The sequence below is a fragment of the Carettochelys insculpta genome, chromosome 9 (genome assembly GCF_033958435.1).
Source record: "Carettochelys insculpta isolate YL-2023 chromosome 9, ASM3395843v1, whole genome shotgun sequence".
Lineage (NCBI taxonomy): Eukaryota > Metazoa > Chordata > Testudines > Carettochelyidae > Carettochelys > Carettochelys insculpta.
Window position 1 is genome coordinate 38,695,593 of NC_134145.1, and position 14,854 is coordinate 38,710,446.

The 14,854-nt window shown below is 42.5% G+C and overlaps 2 protein-coding genes across 4 annotated transcripts in view; one reads left to right on the forward strand and one right to left on the reverse strand.

Moving 5' to 3' along the window:
- Positions 1–495, reverse strand: part of SASS6 (SAS-6 centriolar assembly protein) — a 44,156-nt gene extending 43,661 nt beyond the window's left edge. Inside the window, exon 1 of one of the 2 annotated variants that reach the window (XM_075002197.1) lies at positions 375–495. In XM_075002197.1, coding sequence (XP_074858298.1) covers positions 375–442 — 68 coding nt within the window. In that variant the 5' untranslated portion in view covers positions 443–495. The remainder of the gene's footprint in view (positions 1–374) is intronic. The other variant, XM_075002198.1, reaches the window with a different exon arrangement.
- Positions 478–14,675, forward strand: TRMT13 (tRNA methyltransferase 13). 2 transcript variants are annotated; one of them, XM_075002199.1, is made up of 11 exons: positions 478–621; positions 1,420–1,466; positions 1,545–1,611; positions 3,376–3,438; positions 3,521–3,593; positions 4,089–4,195; positions 6,333–6,500; positions 6,855–6,927; positions 10,001–10,075; positions 13,759–14,185; positions 14,475–14,675. In XM_075002199.1, the coding sequence occupies exons 1-11, from the start codon at positions 493–495 to the stop codon at positions 14,668–14,670; spliced, it is 1,425 nt and encodes a 474-aa protein (XP_074858300.1). In that variant the 5' UTR covers positions 478–492; the 3' UTR covers positions 14,671–14,675. The 2 variants fall into 2 exon arrangements, with proteins under 2 accessions (XP_074858300.1, XP_074858301.1); XM_075002200.1 differs by having other exon boundaries at positions 3,524–3,593.
- The last annotated feature ends 179 nt before the right edge of the window (positions 14,676–14,854 follow it).

Consider the following 14,854-nt stretch of genomic DNA (forward strand, 5'->3'; position numbering starts at 1 on the left):
GGGCACAGCGCTGGCGCTGTTTGTGCGTGCCCAAGAGCAGCCATGGCAATCCCGGCCGCTCCCCGCCCATGGAAGCGCTGCTGGAGGCGGGCGATGGAGGAACTCGCAGAGATGGAGGGGCGGCATTTCACCAGCAGTGCCGAGAAGACGCCGCAGGCTCCCTGCCCCTGACGGCGGGCGCGGATAGAGGAGCCCACCCCGAGCGCCTGCCCTCGGCTGCTGGGAGCCCAGTCCCCCCGAGGGGCCGCCCGCGTTTCTGAGGTGGAGTGAGCGCTCAGGCGGGCTGGCTACCGGGGCAGGCGGCGGCCAGAGGACCGAGCCCCAGCTCACTGAGAAGGCCTCCCGGTGGCCACGTCTCCCGGGCCGGCTCTCACCTGTCCTCGCAGCCCTGGCACTTCACCTGCACCGGCACCGACCGGCTGAACAGACTCTCCGCCGCCATCTTGCGCTTCGAGTTTGGCGCTCGGCGCCTGCGGGGGGCGGGGCTTCAAGATGGCGGCCGAGGGGCCCGGGGCTGCCTTGCCGGGGCGGTGCGCTTACTTCGTGGAGAGGAAGAAGCGGTTCTGCAAGATGATGCCGGCTCAGGGGAGACGCTTCTGCGGGGAGCACGCGCACCAGGAGGTACCGGGCAGCCCCCCGCCTTTGTAGCTTTCGGAAGGGGGGGGCGCGTCCCCCTCCCTCGGGTCCTTTTATAGCCTTTGCGGAGCCGCTTGGGACAGCCGCGCGGAGCCTCAGCCAGGCTCGCCCGGCTTGGTGAGGGGCCCGGCGGCTGGTCGCTCAGGGTCAGCTCCTGGTGTGGTATTGTGAGATGTTAGCGTGCCAGACGCTGCCGTTTTTCGGAATTAGCCACCCGCGCACGTTGAGCTAATGCACATAAGTGTATCACACCGGCGGGATGTGCGTCTACGGGCAGTCCCCATCTGCACATGCTTCTGTGCACATAACAAACTGTGTTTTTCCCGTAGATGGAAAAAACCTGCAGTGGGCCTTCACTTGCACAATATTCCTTCATTACACTAAGTCCTGTGGCACCTTATAGACTAACGGATATTTTGGAGCATAAGCTTTCGTGGGCAAAGACCTGCTTCATCTGATGCATCAGATGAAGCGGGTCTTTGCCCACGAAAGCTTATGCTCCAAAATATCTGTTAGTCTATAAGGTGCCACAAGACTTCTTGTTGTTTTTGAAGTTACAGATTAACTGGGCTACCTGATACGTCATTACACTGTTAATTTGCATGGTTTATCTCCGAGTGAAATACACTGTATTTCTCCATTTCACCGAATTCCGATAAATCAATATGAACAAAAGCTTGTTATTTTTGTGACCCACAGGCACGTTTTTAGACAGCTTTTCTACAATTTGGACATTGCAGCATAATTATGTGCTAACTAAATAAACATTTTCTTTCCAACTAGGAACAAAATGACAGGAAAAGAATTCCATGTCCCCTTGACCCAAAACAGTAAGTATGTTTCATACATTTTATGTTGTTTGTTAAAATTATGATGGTCATTGCTTATTTCTCTTTCTCTGATTTTAGCACGGTATATGAAGATCAATTACAAAAGCATTTAAAAAAGTGTAATTCAAGAGAGAAGCCAAAGCCTGTAAGTGCAATGTTATTTAAATGCTACTTCTACATAAAGATGTATAACTGTATGTTAGAGCAGTATAAATTAAGCAAGGACACAAAGTGAAGAAGCACACACCCAAGATTTTTCCATTTGCTCAAGGTTCCATAGGCTGCAAAACAGGGCATGATCTGACAACTTTTAAGCAGTTGTCCTGTACTAGATCAGTGCAGCTGTCTTTGGAGCAGTCGGGAGGGTCACTCTGGCTATATGGTTGCAACAACACTGAAATTTGTCCCTGCTGCCACCATGCACAAAGCAACAATGGGGCAAATGGTGTACAGATCTGATATATGAAGAGTCTCTTCCTGTGTAGCAGTACCCGGGGACTCCTCCAAAAGCTCAACTCTTGACAGCGCTGGCTTGTGTAGACCTGGCCTAAGTACTGGATGCAATGTAATTCATGCCTGATGCTATATGCTGTATGTAAATTTGTGATCCTACTTCAGGGTGTTTTTTGAGCCAGGAATGGAAGTGCTGCTGTCTATGCACTCACATTGGAATACCTTTCCTCAAAAATGTTTCTGGGGAGCATTGCCTCAACAGTCCCCTATAATGATTTCTGACTTCTGCTCTGAATGGATCTTACATATATTCCACTTAGTATTGGAGTTGATGTGTCCCCTTTCAGATTGTTATTTGAACTTGATGCTCATGCAACCAAAAATATTGTCAGCTCTTCTCATGTATTTATTACCCTTGAATAATATTGTTGATGGAGGCAGTCCTCCTATGCCTTGTCATGAAAGTAATGTTTCCCTTGCTGCTATGTCAGTGAGGGGCAACCTAGGCTAGTAAGTGGGCCGCATGATTGACCCTCAGTCTCAGTGGGCCACCAGATTGTCATAAGCAAGACAGTTTCCTGGGATAGGGTAGTTTTGCTGACTACACTTGTGTATCTAGAATTTGCAGATTATGCTCACTGAAGCACAGGAGCACTTTGATTAGATGCAGAGGGAGCATGATTCTCCAAATGTGTACAGTCAGCATGCACCTCGCTTCATATACCCTTTGCCTTGAGTGCTTGTCACTTCTGTAACACTTGTAGGAAAAATACTGTGCAGATGGCAACCAGTGAAATCACTAAAAGTCTTATGGGCCACTGGTTGTCCCGCACTCTATGTGCTAAGAAGACAGCTTGTTTTTTTTAAATGAAAGAATTTACCATATGTTATGTTATAGTTATTTGATGTAAGTGGTTTTTGCCCATATTTGAGAACTGGATACAGATAAGTACTCAGTGATCCAGATGCCAGTGTACTGCACTGTACTACTCTCTGATGAATACTGTGCTGCCAACACATCTGTTTGACTATATAAAGCTTAAAATATGGCTTTATATGTGAAGTGTCAATAACTAAGATTCTTAAAGAACAACTGAAAGGAGAAATTTTTTGATTATTGATTCTTACTGTATAAATAAGATCTAATAGAAAACAGGGCTCAACCTTGCAAAAGCATTACTAGTGTATTGCTTGCTGTGGAGTTTAGTCCCATTTGAAATCTGTGTGCTCAGTCAACTTAGTAAGCACTACATCCACTGGAGTGTATTTGTAGAGTTGAGCCCTAATCCCGTGAGACAGAGCGTTTTATCTCAGAACTACTTTTTTCATGTGTAACGATGTGACTTATGCTCAGTAAATTTCTGTAAACACACTGTGAAGCATTTATTTTTACATGCTGTTCTGTTTTTATTAGACTCTTCTTGGTTTTCATGCTATTTTTTTTCTTTACATTAAGACCTACTTTGTTCAAGATATTAATGCAGGATTAAACAATACAGCAGAAGTACTTGAAGAAGAGGTGAGATGGTTTCTTTGTTATTTTAAGGAACAAATAGATAAAACAAGAGGAGACCCTTTTTGGTCTTTGTATTTTTTTTCAGCAGTTACCAATTTCTTCCTTATCTAAAGAAGAGTTAGAGGACTTAATTAGAAAGCTGAAAAAAGCAAGTAATGGTGAGTCTGCTTAATTATTAAATATTTTAAGTTGCTTTCTCCAGAACTGATCAAGTACTTTATAGCTAAATGAATATTAAATATCTTCCAGGATTAAAAAAAGAAAAAAAATATGAATAGGAGTACATATTTTTGTCACTTGACATGATCTGAAACTGAAATCTTGTAATGGTTAAAGAACTGCAGAGATGACACTGTTAGCTAGCATTTTTTCCCCAGCTCAGTTTTGTTTGTTCTTTTGAGCAAAAGTTAATTTAGTTTCTCATGAAATCGATGACTTTGCTCTGTATTCTTCTTTGTGCACCATTATTAGATGATGACAGCACAGGTCTGGGAAAATGTGTGGTTTAATAATAACAACATTCAGTGTAACGTGGCTGGTTTGCTACAGCAGTAGCCACTGACTAGATTGACTATAGTAGCTATTGCTTTGAAGCTGATTGGACACCATGGTTTTAAATGAATGTATGAAGAGTGCTTCAATATTTGATGCAGGTATAGAGCCAGTTCTTAAGGATCAAACGCTGTCCCATCAGGCTTTACAAGAAGCTTTACATAATCCGAAGAATGGAGAGTCTGCTTTCAAGCACTTGAAGCAACAGGTATGGGCACTGTCTCACAAATAGCTGTGGTTTTTGTACAGTAGTACTTTTCTCATGGATTCTAGCCAATACTTACTAATAGTTATTTCACATTAAAGAAGCTTCTTACAATTCCAGATTGTACATGTGCAACCAGTTTAAGCTTTAGTATATTGGTGGGAAATTTTATTAAAACTAATCTTTGAAATAGAAATTCACATGATACACAGTTTGAGAGAAGAGGCTGTATATTTGGGTGTCCTGCTTGGAACATCTATTATTGGGGAAAAAATTATTGGAGCAAATGTTTGAAATAAAGTTACAATGCATGTGAGGTTACAGCTAAAGGCAAGGTGAACCCAGGGAACAAGGGTGGGTAAAGGTGAAAACAGAAAAGCATAACATGCATTAAAAACAAAGTACGTAACCCACATTGTCCCCAGATGGAGATGGGTGGGTATATAAAACTTGATTTATGAATGCTTTAGGGGGTGCCAACCTTAAAGTGAAAAAGAGTTGATTAAGCAAACATTTACCAACAAGTTTGGGCAGCCTTCTTATTCTTGGGGGTGGGGGGAAAGGTGCCAGGACTCAGCTCCAAACCACCCCCGGGCTTAACCCATCTCAGCTCCAAACCTGCTCCCGCATCCTCAGGATTTACCTGCCTCAGACAACAGCTCTGTGCCCTGTCCATTTCCCCCAGCTGCTGAGGTATGAGAAGGTGGCTGGTGGGCAGAATGCTGCTGGTGGGGGGGCGGGGGATAAGGAGGTGAGGTGAACCTGGTTCCTGCTTCTGCTTCTCCATGACTGCCACCTCCTCCCGGCTGTTCCCCCTGCTTCCTTAGTGCAGCTCCAGTAGGAGCAGGCTTGGCCACCTCTTCCCTTTAGCTCTCCTGCAGGCTTAGACTTGCCCCGCGTAGAGTACATGGGTGGCTCCCTGCCCTGCCACAGCTTGCTGCTCAGTGGTTCCAGAGGCTGCTGTCACTTAAAGAAAACTAAATACTGTTTCGGCAGTGAGCATTTTTCAGGTGGTGGCAGCCTCCAGAGCCATGAGTGGAGTCAGCGGCAGAGCTTGGAGCTGCAGGTGGCTCCCTAAAGAGTGTAAGTTACAGACCCCTGCACGTGCGCTCAGAACTTCCAAAAAAGGCACTGGAAAAAAGCCCTGATTTTAGGGTATCTGGGGGCAGATTTTTGGGTTGGGGTGGATACACATTTTCCATTAAGTTAATGTGATGCTGCAGCCCAATGCACTGATTGCATGTCCTTATACCACATTGCATTATGTTCCCTGTGGGGGTGGTCCACTCATCCGATAAGCCCATGTCACCCAGAATACAGGTTGTGCCCGTATGCAGCTAGTGAGGAACGTATGTAAATTCTGATGGGAGGGAAGTGGGGGAGTTACAGTAGGTGGTTTGCTGAAATGCCCATAAAGTATAAATGAGAGTGTAATGCCCCATATTTTGATGAGTGGATGTGTATAGCAACCCAGCAAATATTTGCTAGTGAGGTCACTTTCCCTAAACAGTAGGAATACTGATTTTATCAATTCATGTTATTAGGGTAACTGTGTCCCCCACCATGTGCCCTATTCTTATGTCCCCAGTGAATTCAGGGGAAGTAAATATAGAACCGCTCTGGGGATAAAGCCTAAGCTTTCCTCAGATCTGGCCTTGGTCAGGGTTTCTGTGGAGCCCATGACTGGTAGGGGAGTGAAGATGGTGGTGCCCCAGCTGTGTCCCACTAAGGTGGGTGGTTGCTAGATAGTACACTCCTGTTTTATACAAATGGCCTGGGGGTGGAAGACATTAGAAAATTTCAGATAAAGTGGAATTAAGATAAACAGAAGTGCTATTAAGTAATTTAAGGCTTTATGGAGGACACACTGGGGATTCATATTGTTGAATTCCCTTTATCCAAAATCCAATTAACTGAAATTACACTGTCTCCCTGTCCCTCCCCCACATTCTCCATAACTGATTTGAAATTGCTGGCGCATTGATGAAAGAGATGTTGATATTCTGCATTACAGTTTCTAAGAGCTTTCTAAGAGCTATCAAAGAGGATGCTGATTGAGAGTTGTTAGGATTTTTCCCACAGAAATCATGATACCGGGTGTATTTAGTGTGGTTCATAAATAATCTTTTGAAGTTTGTAGGCTTCTATTTTAGGTAACATGGAAAAGTTACATTTGCTTGAGCCAGGAAGATGTTTTATTGAGTTTGGAGCTGGACGAGGAAAGCTGTCTCACTGGGTTAATATTGCCCTACAAGATGCTGAAAATGTTCACTTTCTGCTTGTTGAAAGAGCAACTACACGATTCAAGGTCAGAGAGCCTATTGTCAAGCTGGCCAAGTGTCATTTTTGGAATTGTTCTTGGTAAATGTGGCCTTTGCTCAGAATGTGTGGTTACCTTTTAAAAGAAAGCTTTTATATATATGCCACAAAAGGGCTTTGAAAAATTTGGTTGGTCCCTATTGTAGTTTTAAGTCATTCCAGCAGCACTGTGGGGGTACAAGATTCCTGCTGGCTGATGCTGAAAATGTTAGTGTTCATTTGAAAGGGGTTGGTTTGTTTGTTTGTTTTTGTTGTATTAAAAAATAACCTTAGCACATTCTTGTAATTATTTATTAGATAAGTGCCCAGCACTACTTAATAATGTGATATCCTGTTTGCACAGGTAGATGGTAAACACAGAAAAAGAAACTGCGTATTTGAAAGGCTTCAAGTTGATATCCAGCACTTATGTTTAAGTAAGTTGGTACTTGGCTTGTATAACTATCAGCAATAGTAGGATGGTTGCTTGAGAATTTGATTATGTAGTATCAGACTGCAGGAAAATGTTATATTTAGGCTAGGTAAATTATATTAGTATTTTAGAAGACTTTTCTCAGTGTTTTGGTCATTTTTATGTTATACTTTTTTGTTTTTAGTTACTAGATGGGATTATATAATTTCTGACAACATTTGTAAAAATGATATTGACATTTTAGGATTTTATTTTAGGGCAGAATCACCAAATAAAAGAAAGCATTAACAATTTCAAGGTTGGATGCTCATGTATTTTGATTAAACTGTCTTAACTGAGTGAGGCAAGTGTCAGATGTCCTCATAATAATGAACTCTGGGACTCTGAAATGCCACATTGAAAAGGAGTTCTGTAAACAGTCATGTTTTTACTTTACAAATGTATAGAACCTGCATTGGTTAAATGGATAAAAGTGATTACCACATTCTTAACCAATGTAATCTAATTGCCTTAGCAACATGATTCAGATCCTGTATTTCACTCACTCTGTCTCTCTCTCTCTCATGCATGCACACCTTTCCTTATGTTGTTATAACTTAACTGGGTGAGAGGATGGATCTAGTTGTAATTCATTTCCCATCTCATGTTCCCCAGTAGTAGTACAGGTTGAACCTCTCTTATGTGAAGCTTACTCGTCCAAGAATCCATAATCCAGCATGGTTTTAGTTAGCTGGATGACTACTTGTGGCCAAGTTTCTCATGGTCCCATAAAGTTTGTTTACAGCTACCAGTTCTGGCTCTGTGTTCTGTGCTGTTATTTAGCTGTAATTTACACCTAAGCCTGTGTCTAAAATGTGGGGAACTGTCAGCAAAAGCTGCGCAAATTATGCACTGCATTCACAGATCTCTTCCCAACAGCTGTGTTGGGAGAGGCTTTCCCAACATTTAGTCCATCCACACGGAGCCAAATGTCAGGAAAACCCCCTCTGCAGAGACATACCTTCTTCCTCATTACACGAAGAAGACAGAGATGTCAGCAGAACACTCCCAACGTGGCAGACTTCTGCCAAGAGACCTCTGGTCTCTTGACAGAAGGCTGCAGTTTAGACATAGCCTAAATGTCTTCTAAGAGTGCAGTAAGCAGTGGAAGTGTTAGCAATGTGCTAGACAATATTGACCTACTGTAGTCCAGCAAATTCTTTCATTCTAGCACCATTCAGGTCCTGAGGGTGCCAGATTATAGAGGTTCAACCTGTGTATTATACTTGTTTTGGTATTGTAAAGTCACAATTTCTTAGAGCAAAAAGCAGTCAAGTAGCACTTTAAAGACTAGCAAAATAGTTTATTAGGTGAGCTTTCGTGGGACAGACCCACTTCTTCAGACCATAGCCAGACCAGAACAGACTCAATATTTAAGAAACAGAGAACCAAAAACAGTAAGCAAGGAGGACAAATCAGAAAAAGATAATCAAGGTGAGCAAATCAGAGTGGGGGGGAAGATCAAGAATTAGATTGAGCCAAGCATGCAGACGAGCCCCTATAGTGACTCAGAAAGTTCCCATCACGATTTAAACCATGTGTTAATGTGCCGAATTTGAATATAAATGTCAGCTCGTCCGCTTCTCTTTCTAAAACGGAGCGATAATTTCTCTTCAGTAACACACATACCTTGAGGTCATTGACAGAATGCCCCATTCCATTAAAATGTTGACTAACTGGTTTGTGGATCTGGAGTGTTTTGATGTCTGTTTTGTGCCCGTTGACCCTTTGTCTAAGGGAGTTAGAAGTCTGTCCAATATACAAAGCATCTGGGCATTGTTGGCACATGATGGCATATATGATGTTAGTAGAGGAGCATGAGAAAGTGCCTGTGATTTCTTAGAGGTCTATCTTTCAAGGCTAGATCATGTATGTTTGGGCCATACAGATGTTTGAATGGCATATGTAGGAAAAAATACAGAAGAATAATATTTTATAAATAATAACAATGTTTGCTGGTGGGGGTAAACACTGAAGGAACTTGGTGCCTTTTAGCATGTTAAGGCAATTCATACTCCATCTTGTATATATTATCTCTGCACTTAGCATTCACTTGGTTTAGTGTAAGTTTACATTGGAAAGTTACATGAGAATGGGAAGGACTTATTAAAGCACATGACTAAGAATACAGAACCCTGAAACTTATTACCAACCCTGCCACAGGCTGTCACTGAGATTTTAAACAAGTCACTTGGTGCCCGGTCCTACTCGTGAAGTTTTAATGGGACTCGATCATGATTTTAATTTCTTCCTAAGTTCCCCATTTGTGATTCATATTGTGAGACTAAATCAATTGATGTTGGTAAACTGCTTTGAAATCTATAGCTGGAAGGGTCTATAGATATAGAGTATTACTACTGAGCAATACATGGATCAACCTGGCCTACTGTGTACGAACGTATCTTCTGGAGCACTGTGGACTTTTAGTATTTGATATATTTTTTTTTATTTGCTGTGTTTTAGGAAATTATCTTATGGCTAAATGAAATCTTAATTGATTTAATTTTTGAGAAGACAGGCCAAAAATAGCTTGATCTCATAGTAAACAAGAATTATTTTCAGAGTTTTGTACTTTCCTGATTTTTGCACCGAAGTATAAAGAGAAGCTCTGACTTTTTGCTGCACTAGCAAAACAGTGATTGCAGACTAGAAGGGATGATGTCAGAAAGGAAAAGTTATATTTCCAAACACCTAATGATGAATATTTTTAAAGTCCCCTTATATGTTAAACTTATCCCCTTTGGAAATTTGAAGTTGTTTAAAAAGGAAGAAAAATAAATAAATATGCTATTTAAACATACTTAACTGGACTCAGGACTTTTCTCTTCCATTGTTGAAAATCATATGTTGCTTCCATCTTATCTTTTTTTCTGACATAACACTAGCTGCCCTTTAAAGATGCAGACATTTGGAAGTATTTTATAATAGATTAATTTTATTTGAGTTTTCTGACCTACTGTTTCAGTTACGTGTGCTGGAATTATATTACCTAGCAAGATGATATCCAGCTCCATTTATCCAGGTTCTGTTTCTTTCAGATAAAATACCGTTTCTTGAGATAGAAAAGCTTCCTGTGGTAGGAATTGGAAAGCATTTATGTGGTGCTGCAACAGGTATGAACTATGCAAATGTATTGGTATAAGGTACAATTACAAAGTGGAATGCTGATTCTAATCCTTTTGAATAATATGATGCTTCTAACTGCTTTTTGTTTTTTTTCTGTATTCTAATTCTTTGACTGCTGTCTGCTGTGCCTGTTGTGCTCTAAATATCAGTTGAGTTCAGAGGAACACTAATTGGGTGATAGCAAGCACAATGGAAGCCAAGCAATAAGGGAGTTAATCGAGCTGGAAATAATGTTAATTACTGTATGTAGCAAAGTGAAGAACAAATGTTTTATGACATTATGTTAAACTGACAGAAGCATGTTTTTTGTAGTACTTTTCTTCCCACTGTTCTAGACTGACACAACAATGTAGGAAAAACTTAAGTTGGTTTAAAAATGTCCTTGAAAACAGTAACAGCATCACACCTTGAGCATGTCCCCTTTTCATTGGCCGTTAGTGCTGCAAACATAGTTCTTTTCACAACTGGGGCACGCATCTCTTGTGGATGGCCCCCTTTTGCTTGGTTAAGTATTGAGCCTGCTATTCTTTTTTGGTTTTACATCAAGGTGGCATCTGCTTCTCGCCAGCACTTCCTGGCTGGTTCAGCTGGTCTTCAACAGCTCAGTCCCCCGGCCAAACCAGACACTCTGTCTCCCTTTCTGGGGTATACAGTCCAAGTAGTTTCTTGGCTCTGGTATGGAGACATAGCACTCAGGCTTCTTTTGCACTGATGTACAAAGAGAAACTTTGACTTCTTCAAGGCATCTTCAGATGCCTCACTGGGGCCCGTCTTGGTACCCTCTCCTGGTCTGGCCAGGTTCTCCATTCAGCCCCCTGGGGTTCAGCCTGCCTGTATTGACCTTTCAGTGGCCTTGCTGCTTTACTCTTGTGGAAGCCAGGCACACAATCTTTGGCAGCCTTCCCTGGACTCCGTTCTGCCTACTCATCTCTGCAGTAAGTTAGCTTCAGTTCTGCTGTTCATCTAGGCAGCCAGTCACTCAGTCCTCTTTCATCAAGCTCCACTCAGCAGCTCAAAGCTCTGCTCTGCTGCTTGTCTTTCCCCGACCCCTTTTTGGTCACTTCAGTAAACTACTCTAATTGGCTGCTGTTTTGTACCCATTCCAGGCTACCTGGAGGGTTTCTTGCTGCTCTTTTCTGAGACATTGTTATGCAAGGACAGAGGGTCTCTGGACCTAGTCTACCTTGTCACATCTTGAATACTGTAATATAGTAAAACCATTTTTAACTTGTCCAAGATGTGTTCAACAAATTTTTTTTCAGCATTCTATCCCATCTGTTTGGGAAAGGCATTGCAGGTATGACATGCAGTGTGTATATTATATACCCTCGGACATTCTACTGAGACACTGTTAACCATGACATCCTTGTAGTGGTATTTATAGTTCTTAAATACAGGCTGCACCTCCCTGGTCCAACACCCTTAGGCCCAGAGAATTTGCAGCACCAGGGGAGGTCAGTACCAGCCCCTTTGCCACTGCCGGCTGAGGGACTTCACTCTGTTGGCAGCAGAGGGGCTGGCGTTAATGGAGCAGAGATGAAGTGTGCTCCAGAGGATAGGCAGGGAGCTTCTGAGCGCTGCAGCTGCCCTGTTTCTCACAAGTGCCCCTCCTACCACCCCTACTCTTCCTCCCTCCCTGATCTTAAAAGCCCAAATCCACTATTTGCAGCACTCCACAAGCTTTAGGTGGCCGGGGGAGGAGTTGCTGAGCTTAGGGCCTCCAGCTTTTCCCTTTGAGTGTTCTAGTCCTGGACTGGGGGGAAGCACTCCAAGAATCTGGCAACTGGTCAAGGGCTGCATTCTTCCATGACATTAATAGAGCAGGTGCAGAGCCAGGGAGGGAGGTTGGGTGCTAAGGGAGTTTGAGGTAAGGAATTGAGGTGTAAGAGGGGGTGTGGGATCTGGGAGGGAGTATGTGTGGAGGAGGGGGACAGGAGGGTTGTGTTATGTGGGGTAAGGAGGCAGGGGGACAGAGGGCTGGAGGTATGGTGGGGCAGAGGTGCCAGAGTCAGGCTGTGGCTGGGAGACTCTGGGCCAGCACCCAAGCAGGTTCCCAGGGGGCTCAGAGCAGCCACTGCAGGGCCATATGCATCTGAGAGCTGCTGCAAGACTGAGGGGAGGAGTATTCTGAGAGCTGCCTGCTCTTAGCAGAACAGCCAGCTGCTATGAGCTGTGTGCAGGACTGGAACAGGCAGGGAGCCTGATTGAGGCTCCTACTGCACCTGTGAGTCAAATCCAGTGGCTTGCCAGGTGGGATCTGCCCAACAGGCTGTATTTTGACCAGCCCTGATATAGAAGATGGATTGCGTGCTTTACTTCTCTGTCACTTTACGGGTCCTATAATGCGGACTTCCCTCATTCAGCAACATCTGTGGTGTGGCATTCAAAATTTCTGCAAACCTGCCACCGCTGCCCTGAGCCACTTATGAATCATACAGAAAGGCGCCAGTCAGCCCCCAGCCTTGCACCCCAGAAATGTTCTCTTACATTGCTCAAGATTCCCTTGGACAGCGAAAGCTAATAAGTTCACCACTCCAACAAGAGGGTAGAAGATGTGCACAAGCCCTTGTTAAGCTGAACTGAGAATTCCACAAGCAGTTGAACCAAAAACAAATTTATTAACTACAGAAAGACAGATGTACTACAGCACGCATAGAAATGAAATTGATTGCCCAAGAAATAACAATAGAAACAGTCTAAAGTCTAATTTTAATAGACTTAAGTATAAGAAGCTGCATGACACAACTCTCACTAATAGATGTTCCAGAAAGCTTACATTTCCTGAAAGCACAAACTGGTTTCCCTTCCATCCTGGGACCAGTCTTCCTAGTTCAAAGCCTGTTATCCAGGTGAACTTCCAGACATTGAGATCTGAATGAGTTGGGGGGAAGAGGCCAAGTGATGATGTCATTGCCTCTCTTTGTGCCTTCTTGAAGGTGCTAGAAAGATCCTTGCTTGTATGTGTGGTTGGGTAGTTTCCACTGTGTATGCGCCTTCCTGAGAAGCCATTGAGTATTGGCTTCTTCCTGATGAGCTGTCTGGCCTGTGATTGCTGTTCCTTTGTACTGAAAGGCAAGCTGTGGGCATCTCCCAAAATATTTCAATAGCACATACAGCAGTACTTCATAAATTCACAGAAAATGATAGTGCATACAATCCAGATAGGATGTCAGTGTTCAACAGATCACGGCTTTTAAAGTAATTCATAAGGCATGAATTTCAGAAAATATGTCACACATGATATGTGATTTCCCCTCCCCCGTAACCCTCCCCCCCCAAAAAAAAAAAAAAAAACTTGTGTGAAATTGGAGTTATGCAAGGGTGTACAGGAGCACACCCTCCTGTAATTTGGGGTTCAACTGTAATTGCATCACACAGGTGAATAGGGCGTCTTTTGGGTGCTATTTTGAAGTACAGCATGTCTCCGTGATCTTATTCTGATTTGGTATGTTCATTAATATTTGGTAAACTGAACTTGAAATATAGAAATGTTTCATTTTTAAAGTAGCTAATAGTATTTAAATAAATTTCATCAACTTGTTGCTTTTATGATTAGTTTGTAAAGTGCTTTTATCCTCTTATTTTTGAGGAAAGTTCCTTTCCTATTTTTCTGTCCAGTATGAATGGAGGACCTTATTGAACTTTTAAAAATATAGCTGTTTGTTCACAGATCTTGCTCTGAGATGTTTAATTGAAACTTACACACCCCGGTATGATGAAACAAACGAAGAACCTTCACCTAAACGTTTTAAGAATGATAAAACAGATATAGCTTTTAACAATTCTACTGATAAAAGGAGTGGAAAGAGTATTTCAGAAAACTGGAAGCCTGTGACTGGAATTGTTATCGCACTGTGTTGCCACCACAGGTGCCAGTGGAAACATTATGTTGGTCAAGATTTCTTTAGAACAGTGGGACTTGGGCCAGTGGAATTTAATTATTTTCAGAGAATGACCAGCTGGGCTACTTGTGGTATGCAAGAAACCATCACTGAAGCGTCTACCACTGATGCAAAGAGTAAAGACAATAACAGTGATACAGAAGAACATGACCAAGTACCCAACAGAATTGAGTGCAGTTCTGATAGTCTGCAAGGGTAGGTGATTTTTCTGTAACATGTAGAAATCTCCAGGACGATAGAAATAATAGATTAGTAATATATTGCTGAAAGATTAAGCATTTTAGATTGCCAGAATGTCTCATTTTACAGAAACATCTGTATTATTTAAAATGGGAAAAAATGTGCATTTAAATGGCATAATAGGTGTCAAAAATCTTATTCCAAAACAGTCACACTTCATCTGCATTGAAGTGTTTCAGTTACAGCTTTTCTGATCTTGAGCCATTTGCGTTGACTAATTCAATTTTTTTCTTTTTGGAGCTAGGCTACTTACTGTTGAAGAACGAAAGCAGATAGGTCGTCTTTGTAAACTCTTGATTGACCATGGACGGATCAGATATTTGCAACAGAGAGGGTACAGTGCTGAATTACAATATTATACTGATTGTACTGTTTCCTTGGAAAATGTGCTCTTGACAGCTGTACCAAGTCAATCGTCAGTGCTCCAGCCAACTGCATAATGGGAGACAGATTTGGAAAGGGCAGGACACGGAACTCCACAAAATCTGTCTGAATTTTTTTAAAATATTATTCACAGTTTTGGTACTTTTACAAAATATTTTGTAGTCTTTTTCTATCCCTGCAAAAACATTGAACTTTAAATTTCTTTTGGAATCACGAGAAGATATCAGCTGACTCTTAGGA